The sequence below is a fragment of the Rhincodon typus genome, chromosome 8 (genome assembly GCF_021869965.1).
Source record: "Rhincodon typus isolate 14 chromosome 8, sRhiTyp1.1, whole genome shotgun sequence".
Taxonomy (NCBI): domain Eukaryota; kingdom Metazoa; phylum Chordata; class Chondrichthyes; order Orectolobiformes; family Rhincodontidae; genus Rhincodon; species Rhincodon typus.
Window position 1 is genome coordinate 36,543,285 of NC_063339.1, and position 15,006 is coordinate 36,558,290.

Here is a 15,006-nt window from a genome sequence, read left to right on the forward strand (position 1 = left end):
GTATGCTGTACACTGGAGATCAATCTTTGTTTGCCTAACCTGGCTGGAAGCAAAACAAACATACTGCTTCCCTATTCCCCTCACACCCAGTTAATGAAAATAAATGTCTTTAATTGAAGGTAGTATAATGGTTGATGCAGTTGCAGTCTCCTGGTAGCAAGACACTTGTCTTTTTTTTTTAAAAACACAAGGCTTTCATATGTGGGTAGCTGCTTGAGAGGCACTTTGTATCTGTTTTTGAGATCAGTTCGCTCAGTTTAACTATTTGTACAGGCCAGTAGTGAGAACAAGGTAAACATAAAATATTCCTTTTTGTCATTGCTCATCAAAAGATTTTGGTCTCAATTATTCTGAGGTGAAGGAAAAAGTTACAAGCTTTTATTTTCCATACTGATTAAACTTGGGAGCAGAAGTAGGCCATTCCATCATTCAGGCTGGCTCCACCATTCAGTATGATCAAGGCTGACCTTGTATCTTAACTCCAATTTCTCCCTACTCCCCCATTCCTCGATTTCCTGAGAGGTCAAAAATGTTTTGTCTTAGTGTTGAATCAGTGTGACAGAACATCCACAATCCTTTGGGGTAACTTAAGAATATGAAAAATAGGAGCAGGGGAAGACCAGAAGTCTGTTGAACAGGCTCTGCAATTCACTGTGATTATGGCTGATCTTGGGCTTAAACTTCACTTTCTCATCTGCTCCCTTTTACCTTCATTTCTCGAGATACCAAATAACTGCCTGTCTCAAACCTTAAATTGGACCATCAACAACCCTCTGGAGCAGATAGTTCTAAAGATTCTCAATCTCTGAATGAAGAATTTTCTCCTTTGCTCAGTCCTAAATGATCAACGCCTTATCCTGAGATTTATGCTCTCCTGTTCTAGATACCCTAGCTTAAGGGAGGCAATGGCCTCGTGGTATTATCGCTGGACTGTTAATACAGAGACCCAGATAACATTCTGGGGACCTGGGTTCGAATCCCGCCACAGCAGATGGTGGAATTTGAATTCAATAAAATATCTGGAATTAAGAATCTAATATCGACCACGAATCCATTGTCAATTGTTGGAAAAACCCATCTGCTACACTAATGTCCTTTAGGGAAGGAAACTGCCATCCTTACCTGGTCTGGCCTACATGTGACTCCAGACCCACAGCAATGTCGTTGACTCTGAACTGCCCTCTGGGCAAGTAGGGATAGGCAATAAATGCTGCCTAGCCAGTGACGCCCTCATCCCATTAATGAATTAAAACAAAAGGGAAATAATATCTACATGCTGTTGTCTGGCATATTGACCTCTACACTGAAGAGGCTGAGTGCCAGCTCTCAGATACCACTGTGGTTACCAACCTCACTTCATCTGGTGATCTCCACCCCCACTGCATCCAAGCTGATAGTCTCCCACCCCCACACTGCTCACTTCTACCTCCTTTCTAAAATCCACAAACAGGACTGCCCAATCAGACCCATTGCTCCTGCCCACAGAACTCAGCTTGTCTTTCCTCGATTCAGTTTTTTCTCTTCTTTTCCAGTTCCTGTCCACTCTCACCCATGATTCCTCTGACGCTTTACACCAGTTTCATAATTTCCAGTTCATGGGCTCTAGCCACCACCTCTTTACCATGGGCATGCAATCCCTATACACGTCCGTCCCACATCAGGATGTTCTCGGCTCTCTGCTCCTTCCTGGAAAGGTCTGAACCGTCCCCACCCACCACCAGCCTCCTCTGCCTGGCCGAGCTTGGTCTCACCCTGACCAATTTTTCTTTTAATTCCCCTCACTTCCTTCAGGTCAGAGGGGTGGCCATGAGTACCTACGTGGGCCCTAGTTATGCCTGTCTCTTGTTGGGGTATGTGAAACATTCCTTGTTCCAGTCCTATCCTGGCCCCCACCCACAACTTTCTCCAGTACATTGATATCATCAGTACTGCTTCCCTGTCTTATCCAGAATTAGAAAAGTTTATCAATTTTGCTTCCAATTTCGACCCTGCTCTTACCTTCACCTGGTTAATATCTGACCCCTCCCATTCCTTCCTTGACATCTGCACTTTCATTTCTGGGGATAGGCTGGCTACCAGTATGCACCACCAACCCAACAACTTCAGTTATCTTGATTACACATCCTCACCCTGCTTCCTGTAAAGACACTATATTCTATTCTCCCAGTTCCTCTGTCTCCGTTGCATCTGTTCAATTTATGCCAACTTTGACAAGAGGGCCTCCAAAAGCACCATAGTTGACAGGGTGCTCAACCAGGTCTGCCATCCCACCAGCATCCACATCCAGAGCATTTGCTGCCATTTCTGCCACCTCCAGCAGGATGCTACTATCAGACGCACACACCCCTCCCCTCCCCTCCCCTGTCAGCCTTCTGCAGGGACTGTTCCCTGTGGGACACCCTGGTCCACTCCTCCTTCACTCCCAACAATGCCACAACCCCATGTACCTTCCCCTGCAACTGCAGAAGGCGTAACACGTTTCCATTTACTTCCTCCCTGCTCTGTATCCACGGGCCCACCTTCCATGTGAAGTAGCACTTTACCTGGCACTTCACTCAATCCAGTCTACTGCATTCGCTGCACAGTGTGGTCTCTTCTACATTGGGGAAATGTAGACTGGGTGACCACTTGAGAGAACACCTAGATTCTGTCTGCAAAATAAACTCTGACTCTCCAGTTTCAAGCCAGTTCAACACATCACTGTATTCCCTGGCCAACATCTCAGTCTCCAGGCTTGCTGCAGTGCTCCAACAAAGCTCGGCGCAGTCTGGAAGAACAACACCTAATTTTCTACTTCCGAGTTCTATAGCCTTCTGGACTCCATATGGAGTTCAACAACTTCAGGGCTTGAGCTGTCCCATGTCCTTAACCTCTACCCCCACATACCAGGCCTTATCTGCTATTGTACATAAGCAATTGTTAGCCACTAACAGTCCCCATTAGACGCTATTCGCCCTCCCAGTCTGATTGTTATCTAGTCCTTTGTCTGTCCAACTGTTCTTCTCTCTCTGGTCTCTATCTCCACCTATCATTTACCCCTTACCCCTTACTCCCTCCCACCCTATCTGCTGCATAAAAGAAACATTTTCCCAGCTACCATCAGTTTGGAGGAAGGGTCACTGGGCTCGCAATGTTAACTTTGCTTTCTCTGCACAGATGCTGCCAGACCTGCTAACCGTTTCCAGCAATTTCTGTTTCTGATTTCCAGCATCCACTGCTGTTGTTTTGTTTTTAATATTGTTGTCTACTTTTCACATTCCTTCAGAATACTCTGTTTCAATTAGATCACTTATTCTTATAAATTTCAGTGAGCATGGATTCGTTATCTCAGCCTCTCATCATTGTGCAATCCTCTCGTCTCAGGAGCCAATCTAGTGATCTTTCTGTTGCCATAACCTATTGAGGTGTGTTTTCTTCATCTGTCTGAGAAGTCAAATGGAAGAGTGGACAATCTATCCCCTTTCCAGCATCTACACATTGATCTCAGGATTTATCATGCACTCTCATGTCTCGAAGTCCCATATTCTTCACATGCATGGGGACTAACTTTCACAGTAGTATGAAGTAAAAGATACTGAGGAAATAACCTATTTGTAATTTTTCTCGAGTAAATGCATTAAATTACTAATGATCAAGAGTTTTTGCAAACTGTGAAAGTGGATTCTCATTTTGCTTTTAAAATCTCCCCAGTCCCACTGGCAATCATACTGCTTTCAGAATATTGTTTTTTAAAAAAAAACTTTCAAGGTTAGATCAGTTGGTATTGCAGCATAGATACAAATGATGCTGAATCTCAAAGGAAATGTGCTATTAGCCAAGCTGTAAATGGTTATTAATATTTCAATAAATCCCAGTCTAAATTAACTAGAACAAAGTACAATACTGTAAAAGTCAGAAAATTCTTTTAACCACTTTTTACGCTCCACATTATGCAGATGTAACTTGAATTATACCTTGCACATTTAGTATCCATTCATGACATCTACCATATAATCTTTGGAACAATGTCATTGACCCCAGCAGGGATTGGTGTCTAATTTTGAGTACAATCAGTACGTAGCACAATGGAACAGTCAGTAACTGAGCACACCTGACTCCGGGAGTCATGTAAACTTGTGAATTGTTGGCTTCACCTGATATTTATTTTGTGCTGTACACTAAGTGCCTCTTTTTAAAGTGAGTCATCACTTCTTCCAAATTGAAATATTTTGCCATATAAGCACAATATGATAATTAATACTCCATCAGCCTACTCTCGATAATCAGTAAAGTGATAGAAGCTGTCATCAACAGTGCTCTCAAGCAGCACCTGCTCATCAATAAGCAGCTTCATAGGTGCCCATTTCGGGTTCTGCCACAGTCACTCTGCTGCTGACCTCATCACATTCTTAGTTTAAATGTGGTCAAAAGAGCTGAATTCCGGAGGTAAAGTAAGAATGATATCAAAGCCGCATTTGATCAGATGTGGCAGTCTATGCCAGTTATACCTGGCACATAGGATGGTTGGGGTTGCTGAAAGTCAGTCATCTCAGCTTGGGGACATCGCTGCAAGAGTTCCTTGGAGTAGTGTCCTCAGCCCAAACATCTTCAGCTGCTTCATCAATGACCTTCCGGCCATTATAATGTCAGAAGTGGGGGTGTTTGCCAATGATTGCACAATCTTCAGCACCATTCACAATTCTTCAGGTATGGAAGTAGTCCATGTCCAAATGCAGCTCGACCTAAACATTATTTAGGCTTGTACTGAGAAGTGGCAAGTAACATTCACGCCACAAAAATGCAAAGCATTGACTACCACCACCAATAAGAAGCAATCCGACCACGGTGCCTTGGCATTCAGTGGAATTGCCATCATTGAATGACCCACTGTCAACATGCTGGAGATGACCATGCATCAGAACTTGACTGGACTAACCATTTAAATACAGTGGCTACAGGAGCAGGTCAGAGGCTAGAAATCCTGCAGCAAGTAACTCACTTCCTCACTCCTCAAAGCCTGGCCACCAGCTACAAGACACAGGAGTGTGATAGAATACTCCCCGCTTGCCTGGATGGGTGCAACCCAACAATGCTGAAAAAGTTGGACACCATTCAGGACAAGTTATACTTCACAATTAATGCCTCTTTCAGCCAGATTCAACAGTTTCTGAAGCCTGGCTGTGTTTTAAAATGATTTTTGAGAAGTTACTAATTCGAGAATAAAGCAAGCAAGTAAGCAAAATTGTAATTAAGATATTAAGAATGCTTTGCTTTGTTTAATCACAACATCCGTAAGCCATTTGGACCCTTAAGGAAATATGCAAACATAATTAACTGCTGAGTTGCTTCAATTAAACAGAATCAATGTTCACACTGTAACTACTCCAAAGCTAAAAAGATATTTTTGTGATTGTCTTGTCTTTAAAGCAAAGATTTTTCAGAAGCAGGTATTGTTTGTAATAACTTCACCCACATTATGTGGCCATCATCCTGATAATTTAAACCTTGTAGAGCTTTTAAGAATTGTGTGCCTCACCAGAGTACCTAGCCTACTTTACCCAATGATAATGTCATTGTATGGAAAGGATGATGGTTAGATTCTCTTGTTCTTGATGGCAATTGGCACTTGTTTAGTGGCAGATGTTGCCACTTGATATCCCAAGCATGGACATTGTCCAGGCCTTGCTGCATTTGGACACTTGATTTCTTTGGTATCTGAGGAGTCATGAATGGTATGAGTGAACATCCTCATTTGTGACTTTCACATCACTCTCCCCTCACCTCTGGTGTTAATCAAGGCTGTAGGAGGTCAGGAACATGTGGCCCTGGCAGAACCCAAACTGTCAGTGAGCAAATTATTGCAAAGCAAGTGCTGCTTGATAGCACTGTTCATGATCCCTTCCATCACTTTACTGATGATCAAAAATACACTGATAAGGCAGTAATTGGCTGGGTTGGATTTGTCCTACTCTTGTTTATGGGCCATAACTGGGCAATTTTCCACACAATTGGGTAGAGGCCTGTGTTGTAGCAATACAGGAACAGCTTGGCTAGGGACACAAGTTCCTGGGTACCGTTACCAGAATGCTGTCAGGGCCCATTGCTTTTGCAATATCCAGTGCTTTCAGCTATTTATTTATATCACTTGGAGTGAATTGAGTTGACTGAAGTGTGTAATATTTTGTGATCAGAGTTGGAAATAGCATTCCCAATACTGATTAGAAGATCTGGGCCAATGCTTCCTGTCCCATGATAGTTGGGTAATTTTTTAGACACTTATTCAGTATTCAAGAATTGTTGGCAGGCCTGAGGCCATCTCCATTTAAATTACATAGAAGAAGCAAACTGTCAAACCTGAATTTCTTAGATATTTATTTTGATCATTGAAATTGATTTTAAAGCTAACCTGGAGGGATGGCTAATTCGCTACAATCATTTAATCACCTTGTTTTATCACTCATTTGATATGTTCGTTCCTCCTTTACACTACCTTGCTTTATCCGTATACACACTTCGTCTTTCTCCCTCTCCCTGTTTCTCTTTCTTTTTGTCTCCCCAGATGGTTTACATTTTTGCATCATTTTTAATTGCCAGAATAGACTGTTGTGCAATCTCACTGAATTAATTTTGAATGCCCAGTGATATAATAGAATTTTGCAGCGTAGAATTAGGCTTTGTTTGCTGTGCCTGTGCCAGTTCTCAAAGTGCAATGCACATTGTTTCTTGCACTGTAAGCTTTTAAATATTTTTTTGTTTTGGCTGTTTAACCACTTCGCTTTTAAAAGCAGTTATGGATTTTGCTTCCAGTGGTTTCTCTGCTAGAACATTCTGGGCCACAGCAGCCCTTTTGTGAAAGAAAACTAGTGTTATCACTTTCCTTTTGTTAAAAGGGATGATTTTAAATATATACCGACTTGTTACTGATTCATAGACCAAAGGAAACATAATCCATTACTTGTCAGTCAAAATATTTTGCAATGTTATCTTTCTTAATATGTGCTACCCAAAATCAGCCAAATAAAAAGTTAATTTTAGGAGACTGTTGAGTTGAGTTTTATGTTTGAGCATATTCTAGAGCTAAAAGTTTTATTATGCACCTTTATGCAAAAATCCATAAAAGCATTGATATTTCTGTTTATCCAAGCATTCAGGAATTTTGCCATTGAAAAGTTAGAGTAGCTAGATTTCTGTTTGAGCACGTTGTTTTTTATTTACTGAATTCAAGGAGGAGACAGTGGTGTTGTGGTAATTTCAGCAGATTAGTAACACAGCATCCCATTTCAGAGTCATGGCTTTAAACCATGACAACCGCTGATTAAATCTGAATTCTATTAAAATGCTGAAATTGAAAGCTAGTTTTATTATTGATGACCATGAAACTGTCATCAATTATCATAAAAACATTTCTGGTTCACTAATGTCTGAGGGAAGGAAATCTCTTATCCTTACCTGGTCTAGCCTAGATGGCCCACAGTAATGTGATCAACTCTTAACTGCCTCTGACGTTGCTCTCACTGAGGTGCATTCAGGAATAGGCAACAATGTCTGTTCCCGTCCCTGTGGTGCCCACATCCAATGAAAGGATAAATTCAAATAAATTTAATCTTTTAAAAAAAAAAATGAAGTGGGCTTTCCCAATGCTTTAATCAATACACAGTGAGCAAGACCAGGTGCCAGATTTAAATCATAGCATATGCAGATTTAGCAGTTCTCACCTTAGCACTGGTGTTTGACTACACTTATCCCCTTGCTTCTTGAGTAAAGTTTGAGTTTTAAGTTTCTTTGATTTTATTGTTGTCACGTGTACCAAGATACAGTGAAAAGTGTTGTATGTGCTATACAAGGTGAAAATCAACTGTAGTTGCTACTTTTTATTGTAATGCAGGGCTTGTTTTGACTATTGTCATGGGTTTGCTAGTGATGAAACCTACAGTCACACAAACACTTACTGTCTACACCCATAAATGAAAAATGCCCATTTGGTTGAGGCGCTTAAAGATAGTCATGTTCTATCAAGGAGCCAATTCCTTCAGAAGATAGGGACAGTTTTTTTAAAAAAAAAAAATGCAGGAAAAGGGGAATTACATTATTTTTAATATCATACAAAATGTACTGTATTACCAACTATTTTACAACCGGCATTTTTTAAACCTACATTGCTCACTCATACATTAGCTGGAATTGAGCTCTCTTAACATAGTTCAACAACCTTTCATATAAATGTGCTGAACTAGATATTTATCTACCCTCATCAGTATGCCAGATTTTTCATTTTTGCTTTCCAGTGAAATTATTTGAAGTTATTGAAACAGAGAAGACTCTCTATTTAGTGATAGAATATGCAAGTGGAGGTAAGTGGAATTCATCTGAAAGTAATATTGATAAATTTTTTTGTTGTGATAATGATCTGGAATTTTTCTGGATCTCGTAAGGAAGAATATTTGTTTTCATAGTGTTTTATTATGCCAGACCTTTTCAATAGGTACTGTACCCTGAGTTGGAATGTATTAATTATTCTGTTAGCAACCTGGTGCAACTTCCTATAAACAGTGATGAGATAAATAAATGGTTGATCTGTTTTCTGATAGTGAATGCTGGAAGCATTCAGCAGGTGTGACAGCATCTAACTGCTTCTTTCTCTGTAATGCTTCAGGTCTGAGGCTTTTCATATGAACTGAGAAAAGATAGAAATGATTGAGCAAACATATAAGTTGGACTGGAAAGAAGAACAAAAAGTAATAATCCCAGCTGATGCTATTCCTGGACAAGTCAGATCTCTAGATTGAAATCTGGCTTGATGGATCACGTTTTGTTATTTTTTGGTTTTAACGAGTGGCCTTTGACTGAAGCACAATATGCAATGCTACAGATTTGGTTTTAACAACAAAGCAGTTGTTTATTGCACAAGAAATGAAGAATGACATTGCATAAATCAAACTATTTACATGTAACACAAGTTTTTAAAAATTTCAAAATGAATGGTAAAGTACAACCTCATTGATCCCAATAGAAATCCTTTCCAGTGCTGTATCCTTTCCCTATCACATCTAAAGGGTTTAACTTAACAGAACAAATGTTTCAAATCTTGGTCCTGTGAAACTGAGCCTCTTCCTTGAGTCTTTATGCAATTGATGTAAGACTTTCTCACTTTCAAATAATCCTTCAAGATTTTAACGAAACACTTCTTGTCTGGAACTTTCAAACTAAACTGCTTCCCTTGAGGAAATCTAGTTTTAAGCGTTCTGTTTTCATTGGGCACAACTCTTTCATACATTCTCCTCTCAGCCAAGACGTTTGCAAATCTGAAACAAAAAGGTGGAATGGATATTTCTCCAGAGCCAAAAAAATCCGGAATCTCCTACCTGAAGCCTATTGTACAACTGTTTGTGATTTTTTGCTTATAGAGCTCACCCAGTGAAAGCAAAGCCTTATATTCCAGAAGTGTCTCTCTCATACTGTGTTTTGAAAGAAATCACATTGGCCGTTGAAATACCTGCAAGTTAACCATTCAAGACCAAACACACATGCCATTAGTGAAGAGAGACTAAACTACTTTCTATCCCTGCATCTGAGTCATGGAGATAGGTTGGAATTAGTTAGGGCCTGAGGACCAAACCCTTTAGGACCCCATTAGTTACATATTGCCAAGCAGAAAAAGACTCATTTATCCTGACTCTCTACTTTCTGGTGGCTAGCCAATTCTCTATCCAAGCTGATAAATTACTTCTAACCCCATATGATCTTACATTGTGCATTAAAGTTTTGTGCAACAAGTTTACCAAATGCCATCTGGAAGTCCCTATGTATTACATTTACGGGATCCCCATTATCCACCTTGTTTGTTAAATCTTTGAAGAACTCTTAGCAACTTAAACATGAGGTCCTTCATAAAGCCATGCTGACTCTGACAAATTACGTTTTGACTTTCCAAATGTCCTGTTATTTCCCGAATAACGGACACTCTCAATTTCCCAACAACATATTACAGCTTGTCTATAGCCACCTACCTGGTCGCTAGTTTCCTACTTTCTGCCTCCTTCCCTTTTCGAATAAGTGAGTTTTATATTAGCATTTTTCTAATCCACTGGAACCTTCCCCACATCCAGGGAAGTTTTGAACATTATTGCCAATGAATGCACCATCTCTGCTGCCACTTCCTTTAAGATCCCAGGATGTAGATCTTAGACCCTGGGGACTTGTCTGCTTTCAATCCCAATAGTTGGCTCAGTACCTTTTCCTTAGTGGTGGTGATTGTTCTAAGTACCTCTCTTTTTATAACCTCTGCATTACCTGTCACTATTGGGGCGGTGTTAGTGTACTCCACATGGAAACCAAAAAAAAGTGTCCCTAATTTCCTTTTGAAAGTGATGGTAGTAGAGTGTTGTTTTGAGCCACTTTAGTCTGTTTGATGAAGAAACGGTAGATTGAGCCCAATCTGGATGGTGTTTCTTGAAGTGGTACTTTGAAATAGTGATCTCATGCACCTGCTACCCTTGTCCTTCAAGTTGTTAAGTTATGAATATACAGCTCCGTAAATAATCTGTTTCTGACATTTGAGTAACGCTGAAGTAACAAGTGATTTTCAATCCCGCGGTGCTGAGCTGAAATTTAATAAATACAACTCAATATGCACAAAATTCTCCAACGATGATGTTCTGTGTTAAAATATATTATAGACTGAACTTTATGCCCTCCCCTGTCTTGGATTTATTGGTGCGGGGCATTCAATCAGACGAAAATGTTGCTGGTAGGCACCCATACACGTACCTGCTTCCACCTGATGGACAGCCTCCCCATCTCGCTGCCAGTTGAGGCTCTTGAGTTGGCAGTTAGGGAACCCAGTCTAACCACTACTGTTATTAATCTAGTGAATAGCTCACTGAACACAATAAGCAAATCCTGCTGGAGTGCAAGCTCTGGAGCAACCTGTTCTTTTTAGAGATGCTCATTATCAAGGGAGGAGGAGCACCGGCCTACCCTTGCACTTAGCAGTGACCCATGTTTCTCTAAACCCCCCACCCAAAATCTCCTACCATCACTCAACCTTTAACCAGGGATCCAACAACGATCCAAGGCTTCTGGAAGACGCTATGCCAGCGGCAGTCATCGTCTTCTCTGCCATGCTGCCCTTCAACAATCCTTCAGTAAGGCTGATTTAGCTGGCACTTCTCAGTAAGTCGGAAAGTGGGGCTTGGACCGCAGGGCAAGGCTGGCCTGTCAAGTGCCTGAATGGAGCAAGATTTTGCGGGCCTTACCTAAAAGAGATGATGCGGAGCTCCCATCACCTCCCCAGCTGACAGCTGAGAACCCTGGTACCACCATAAGGTTCTGGAGTTGCCAGTCCAATTTTTAAAAACCATACTGCAATAGTCAATCACAGTGCAACACTTTATATTTATTCTCAAAATAATTAATCATTAAATATCAGTTACAGCTTCAACTGCTGAACTTTATTTTGTTTACAGGAGAGGTGTTTGATTATTTGGTTGCTCATGGGAGAATGAAAGAAAAGGAAGCTAGAGCGAAATTCAGACAGGTACGTACTCCTCCTACGTTTTGCTGATGACTCAGAAAATTAAAGACTAGAGGCAAAGATTGGTTTGAAGGGATTTAAGTGAATTCTGCTTAATGTGTAATCATGTACAAACAATATGATCAAAGAAACAGTAACTATGATACTTGTGTTTAACTTTGATGTAGATTTCATTATCTAGGTCATTGACTTAGTTTTGAGTACACCCAAAAGATGAATGGGGTCACATTTTGAAAACTACAGTGTTTGATCTAAAATTAGAACTACAAATTGCAGGCAAAATTTAAGTCCAGACCAGAAGTTGTTGGTGCATATTCTTTATTCTACTGCTTAATTTTAGCATGTTGTCAGAAAATAATTTTTTTGAAATTGATCCTATTCCAATTTTTACTTAATTCATTCATGGGCATCACTGGCTAGGCCAACATCTATTGCCCACCCTAATTGCCCTTGAAATTGTGACGATGAGCTGTCTTCTTGAATGGCTGTAATCCTTGGAGACACCCATAGAGCTGTTAGGAAGGGAGTTCTAGGATTTTATAATATCATAGAATTTTGCAGTACAGAAGGAGGCCATTTGGCCCACGTCTGTGCCAGTTCCATTTTGACCCAGCAACAGTGAAGGAACACTTCCATGACAAGATGGTATGTGGCTTGCTGGGGAACTTATAGGTGATGATGTTCCTTTGCATCTGATGCACTTGTGCTTCTAGGTGTTAGCAGTGAGGTATAGAAGGTGCTGTTGTAGGAGCTTTATGATTTACTACAGTGTACCCTGCCACTGTATGTCGGTCATGAAGTGAGTGAATTTTGAAGGTAGTGGATAGGGTGCTAATCATGCAGGCTGATTTGTCCTGGATGGAGTCAAGATGCTGTTGTTTATTTGGAACTATACTCTGGCAAGTGGAGAGTATTCCATCACACACTCTGACTTGTACCTTGTAGATTGTGAACAGATATTGGGAAGAGAGGAAACTAGTCACTCACTGCAGAATACCTAGCCTCAGACCTGCGGTTCTAGCCACATATTTGTATGGCTGTTTCATTCAGTTTCTAGTCAATGATAAGCCTCAAGATGTTGATGGTCGGGATTCACTGAATTAATGCCATTGAACGTCAAGGGGCAATGGTTAGATTACCCTCTTGGAAGTGGTCTTGCCTGGCATTTGAGTGACACAAATGTTACTTGCCACTTTCCTGCCCAAATTTGGATATTGTCCAGGCCTTGCTGAATTTGAATGGACTGCTTCAGTACCTGAGGTTGTACAAATGGTTCTGAACATTGCGCAATCATCAGCGAGCATCCCCAATTCTGACTGAGGGGAGGTCATTGTTGAAGTAGCTGAAGATGTTGGGCTTAGGACACTACCCTGAGGATAGTGTTATCCTAGGGCGGTAACAATTGACTTCTAATAACCATAACCATCTTCCTTTTGTGCCATGTAGGTCTCCAGACAGCAGAAAGATTTCTCCCTGATTTCTGTTGACTCCAATTTTGCTCAAGCTCTTTGATGCAATACTTGGTTAAGTACTTCTTTGGTGTCAAAAGCAGTAACTGTTGCCTCATTACTGAAATTTGGCTCTTTTGTTCATGTTTGAATTGGAGCTGTAACACAGTCAAGAGCCAAGTAGTCCTGGCGGAAACCAAATGGAGTATCAATGAGCAAGAGCTTGGAAGCCCAACAGCAACCCTTTACAGATGGATGATATTTGGTTGGGTTAGATTTGTCCTGTGTTTTGTGTTTTAGGATGTACCTGGGCAGTTTTCTACATGGGGTATTGTAGCTGTGCTTGAGCTGCATAGTCAGTCTAGAGTCTTTGATACTGATGCTGGAATGTTGTCAGGACGCATAGTCTTTGCAGTATCCAATACATACAGCTGTTTCTTTTTGCTATCATGGCATGAATTGAATTATTGGTTGAAAACTGGCATCTGTGATGCTGGGACCCCAGGTGAAGGCTGAGGCGATCATTGGCACTTCTGACTGAAGCTGGTTGCAAATACTTCAGCCTTGTTTCTGATGTTAATATGTTCAGCCCACCCATTGCTGATGATGTGGATATTTGTGGAGCTCCACCTTGTCTTTCTATGTTCATTCATGGAATTAGGGTGTCATTGGCGAGGCCAGCATTTATTGCCCAATCCTAATTGCTCAGAGGGCAGTTAAGAGTCAGTCACATTACTGTGGGTCTGGAGTTACATGCAGGCCAGACCAGGTAAGGATGGCAATTTCCTTCCTTAAAAGGTATTAGTGAACCAGATGATGGGTTTTTCTGGCTGACACCCTAATCCCATGAATGAACATAAAAGACAAGGTGGAGCTCCACATCATCAGCAATGGGTGGGCCCAACATATTAATGCCAGAAACAAGGCAGAAGTATTCCTGCTCCTCTGATGCTGCTTGGCCTGCTGTGTTCATCCAGCTCTACACCTTGTTATCTCAGATTCTCCAGCATCTGCAGTTCCTACTATCTCAGAAGTATTTGCAACCAGCTTCAGTCAGAAGTGCCAATGATCACCTTAGCGCTCACCTGGGGTCCCAGCATCACTGAAGCCAGTTTTCAACCAATAATTCAATTCATGGTTTTGTGGTCATTACTCTTAATTCCAGATATTTATTGAATTGAAATTCCACTATCTGCCATAGCAGGATTCAGACCCGTCCCCAGAAACGTTAGCTGTGTCTCTGGGTTAACAGACTAGTGATAATACCACTAGCCTGTTGCTTCCCCTAGAATTGAAGAATTTAGATTTGACCTGTTGATTGTGAAACTGTCTGTCTATTGCATCTCATTTTCACTGTTTGGCAAGTAAGTAGTTCTTTGTTGTAGCTTCAGCAGGTTAATGCCTAGTGCTGATCCTAGCATGTCCTCCTGCCTTCTTCATTGAAAAAGGGTTGTTCTCCTGGCTTAATGGTAATAGTAGAGTGGGGATATTCTGGGCCATGACGTTATAGATTCTAGTTGAATATAATTCTACTGCTAATGACCACAGTGCCTCATGGATGCTAATTTTGAGTTGCTAGATATATTGGACATGTGTGCCATGTTCACAGTAACAACATTTCCACTCGGCTTCGAGGCCTGTATGCTGTAAGACCTCTGAGGCCCCTGCAGCCCAGAAAAACAAATTAGAGGGAATATTACACAGTGGTAATGCCACACAGCCCTTTAGAGGCGGCCCTCTATTTGAAAGTGGGGCTTTGTTTCCAGGGGATGGTGGTCACTCCTACCAATGTTGTCGTGAATGGGTGCATCTGCTATAGGTAATTCAAATATAACCAGAAGAAATAAATTATTAGTTATAGATCATAACTTGTATCAGCTATTATTTGAGTCACATAGCATGTGACCTTTTAATTATATTTTCATAATAATTAATTATGAATGCAAAAGGTGGAAAAATTCCTAATTTGAACTCGTTGTAGAAATAAAGTCAGGATATCTAATATGTACTTCTTGACATGCTTTTATGCAAATCTTTGAGGACCCA

The 15,006-nt window shown here is 40.9% G+C and overlaps 1 protein-coding gene across 18 annotated transcripts in view; it reads left to right on the forward strand.

The window, feature by feature from the left end:
• The window catches only part of mark3a (MAP/microtubule affinity-regulating kinase 3a), a 191,934-nt gene that overhangs the window by 102,621 nt on the left and 74,307 nt on the right, over positions 1-15,006 (forward strand). For 17 of the 18 annotated variants that reach the window (XR_007262590.1, XM_048599715.1, XM_048599720.1 and 14 more), the window contains 2 exons: positions 8,265-8,330; positions 11,445-11,515. Coding sequence is in view for 17 of the 18 variants with exons in the window: in XM_048599715.1 (XP_048455672.1) it covers positions 8,265-8,330; positions 11,445-11,515 (137 nt within the window). In the remaining variant the exon portion in view is untranslated. Of the gene's footprint in view, positions 1-3,308; positions 3,419-8,264; positions 8,331-11,444; positions 11,516-15,006 lie in introns of those variants that run through there. The other variant, XM_048599732.1, reaches the window with a different exon arrangement.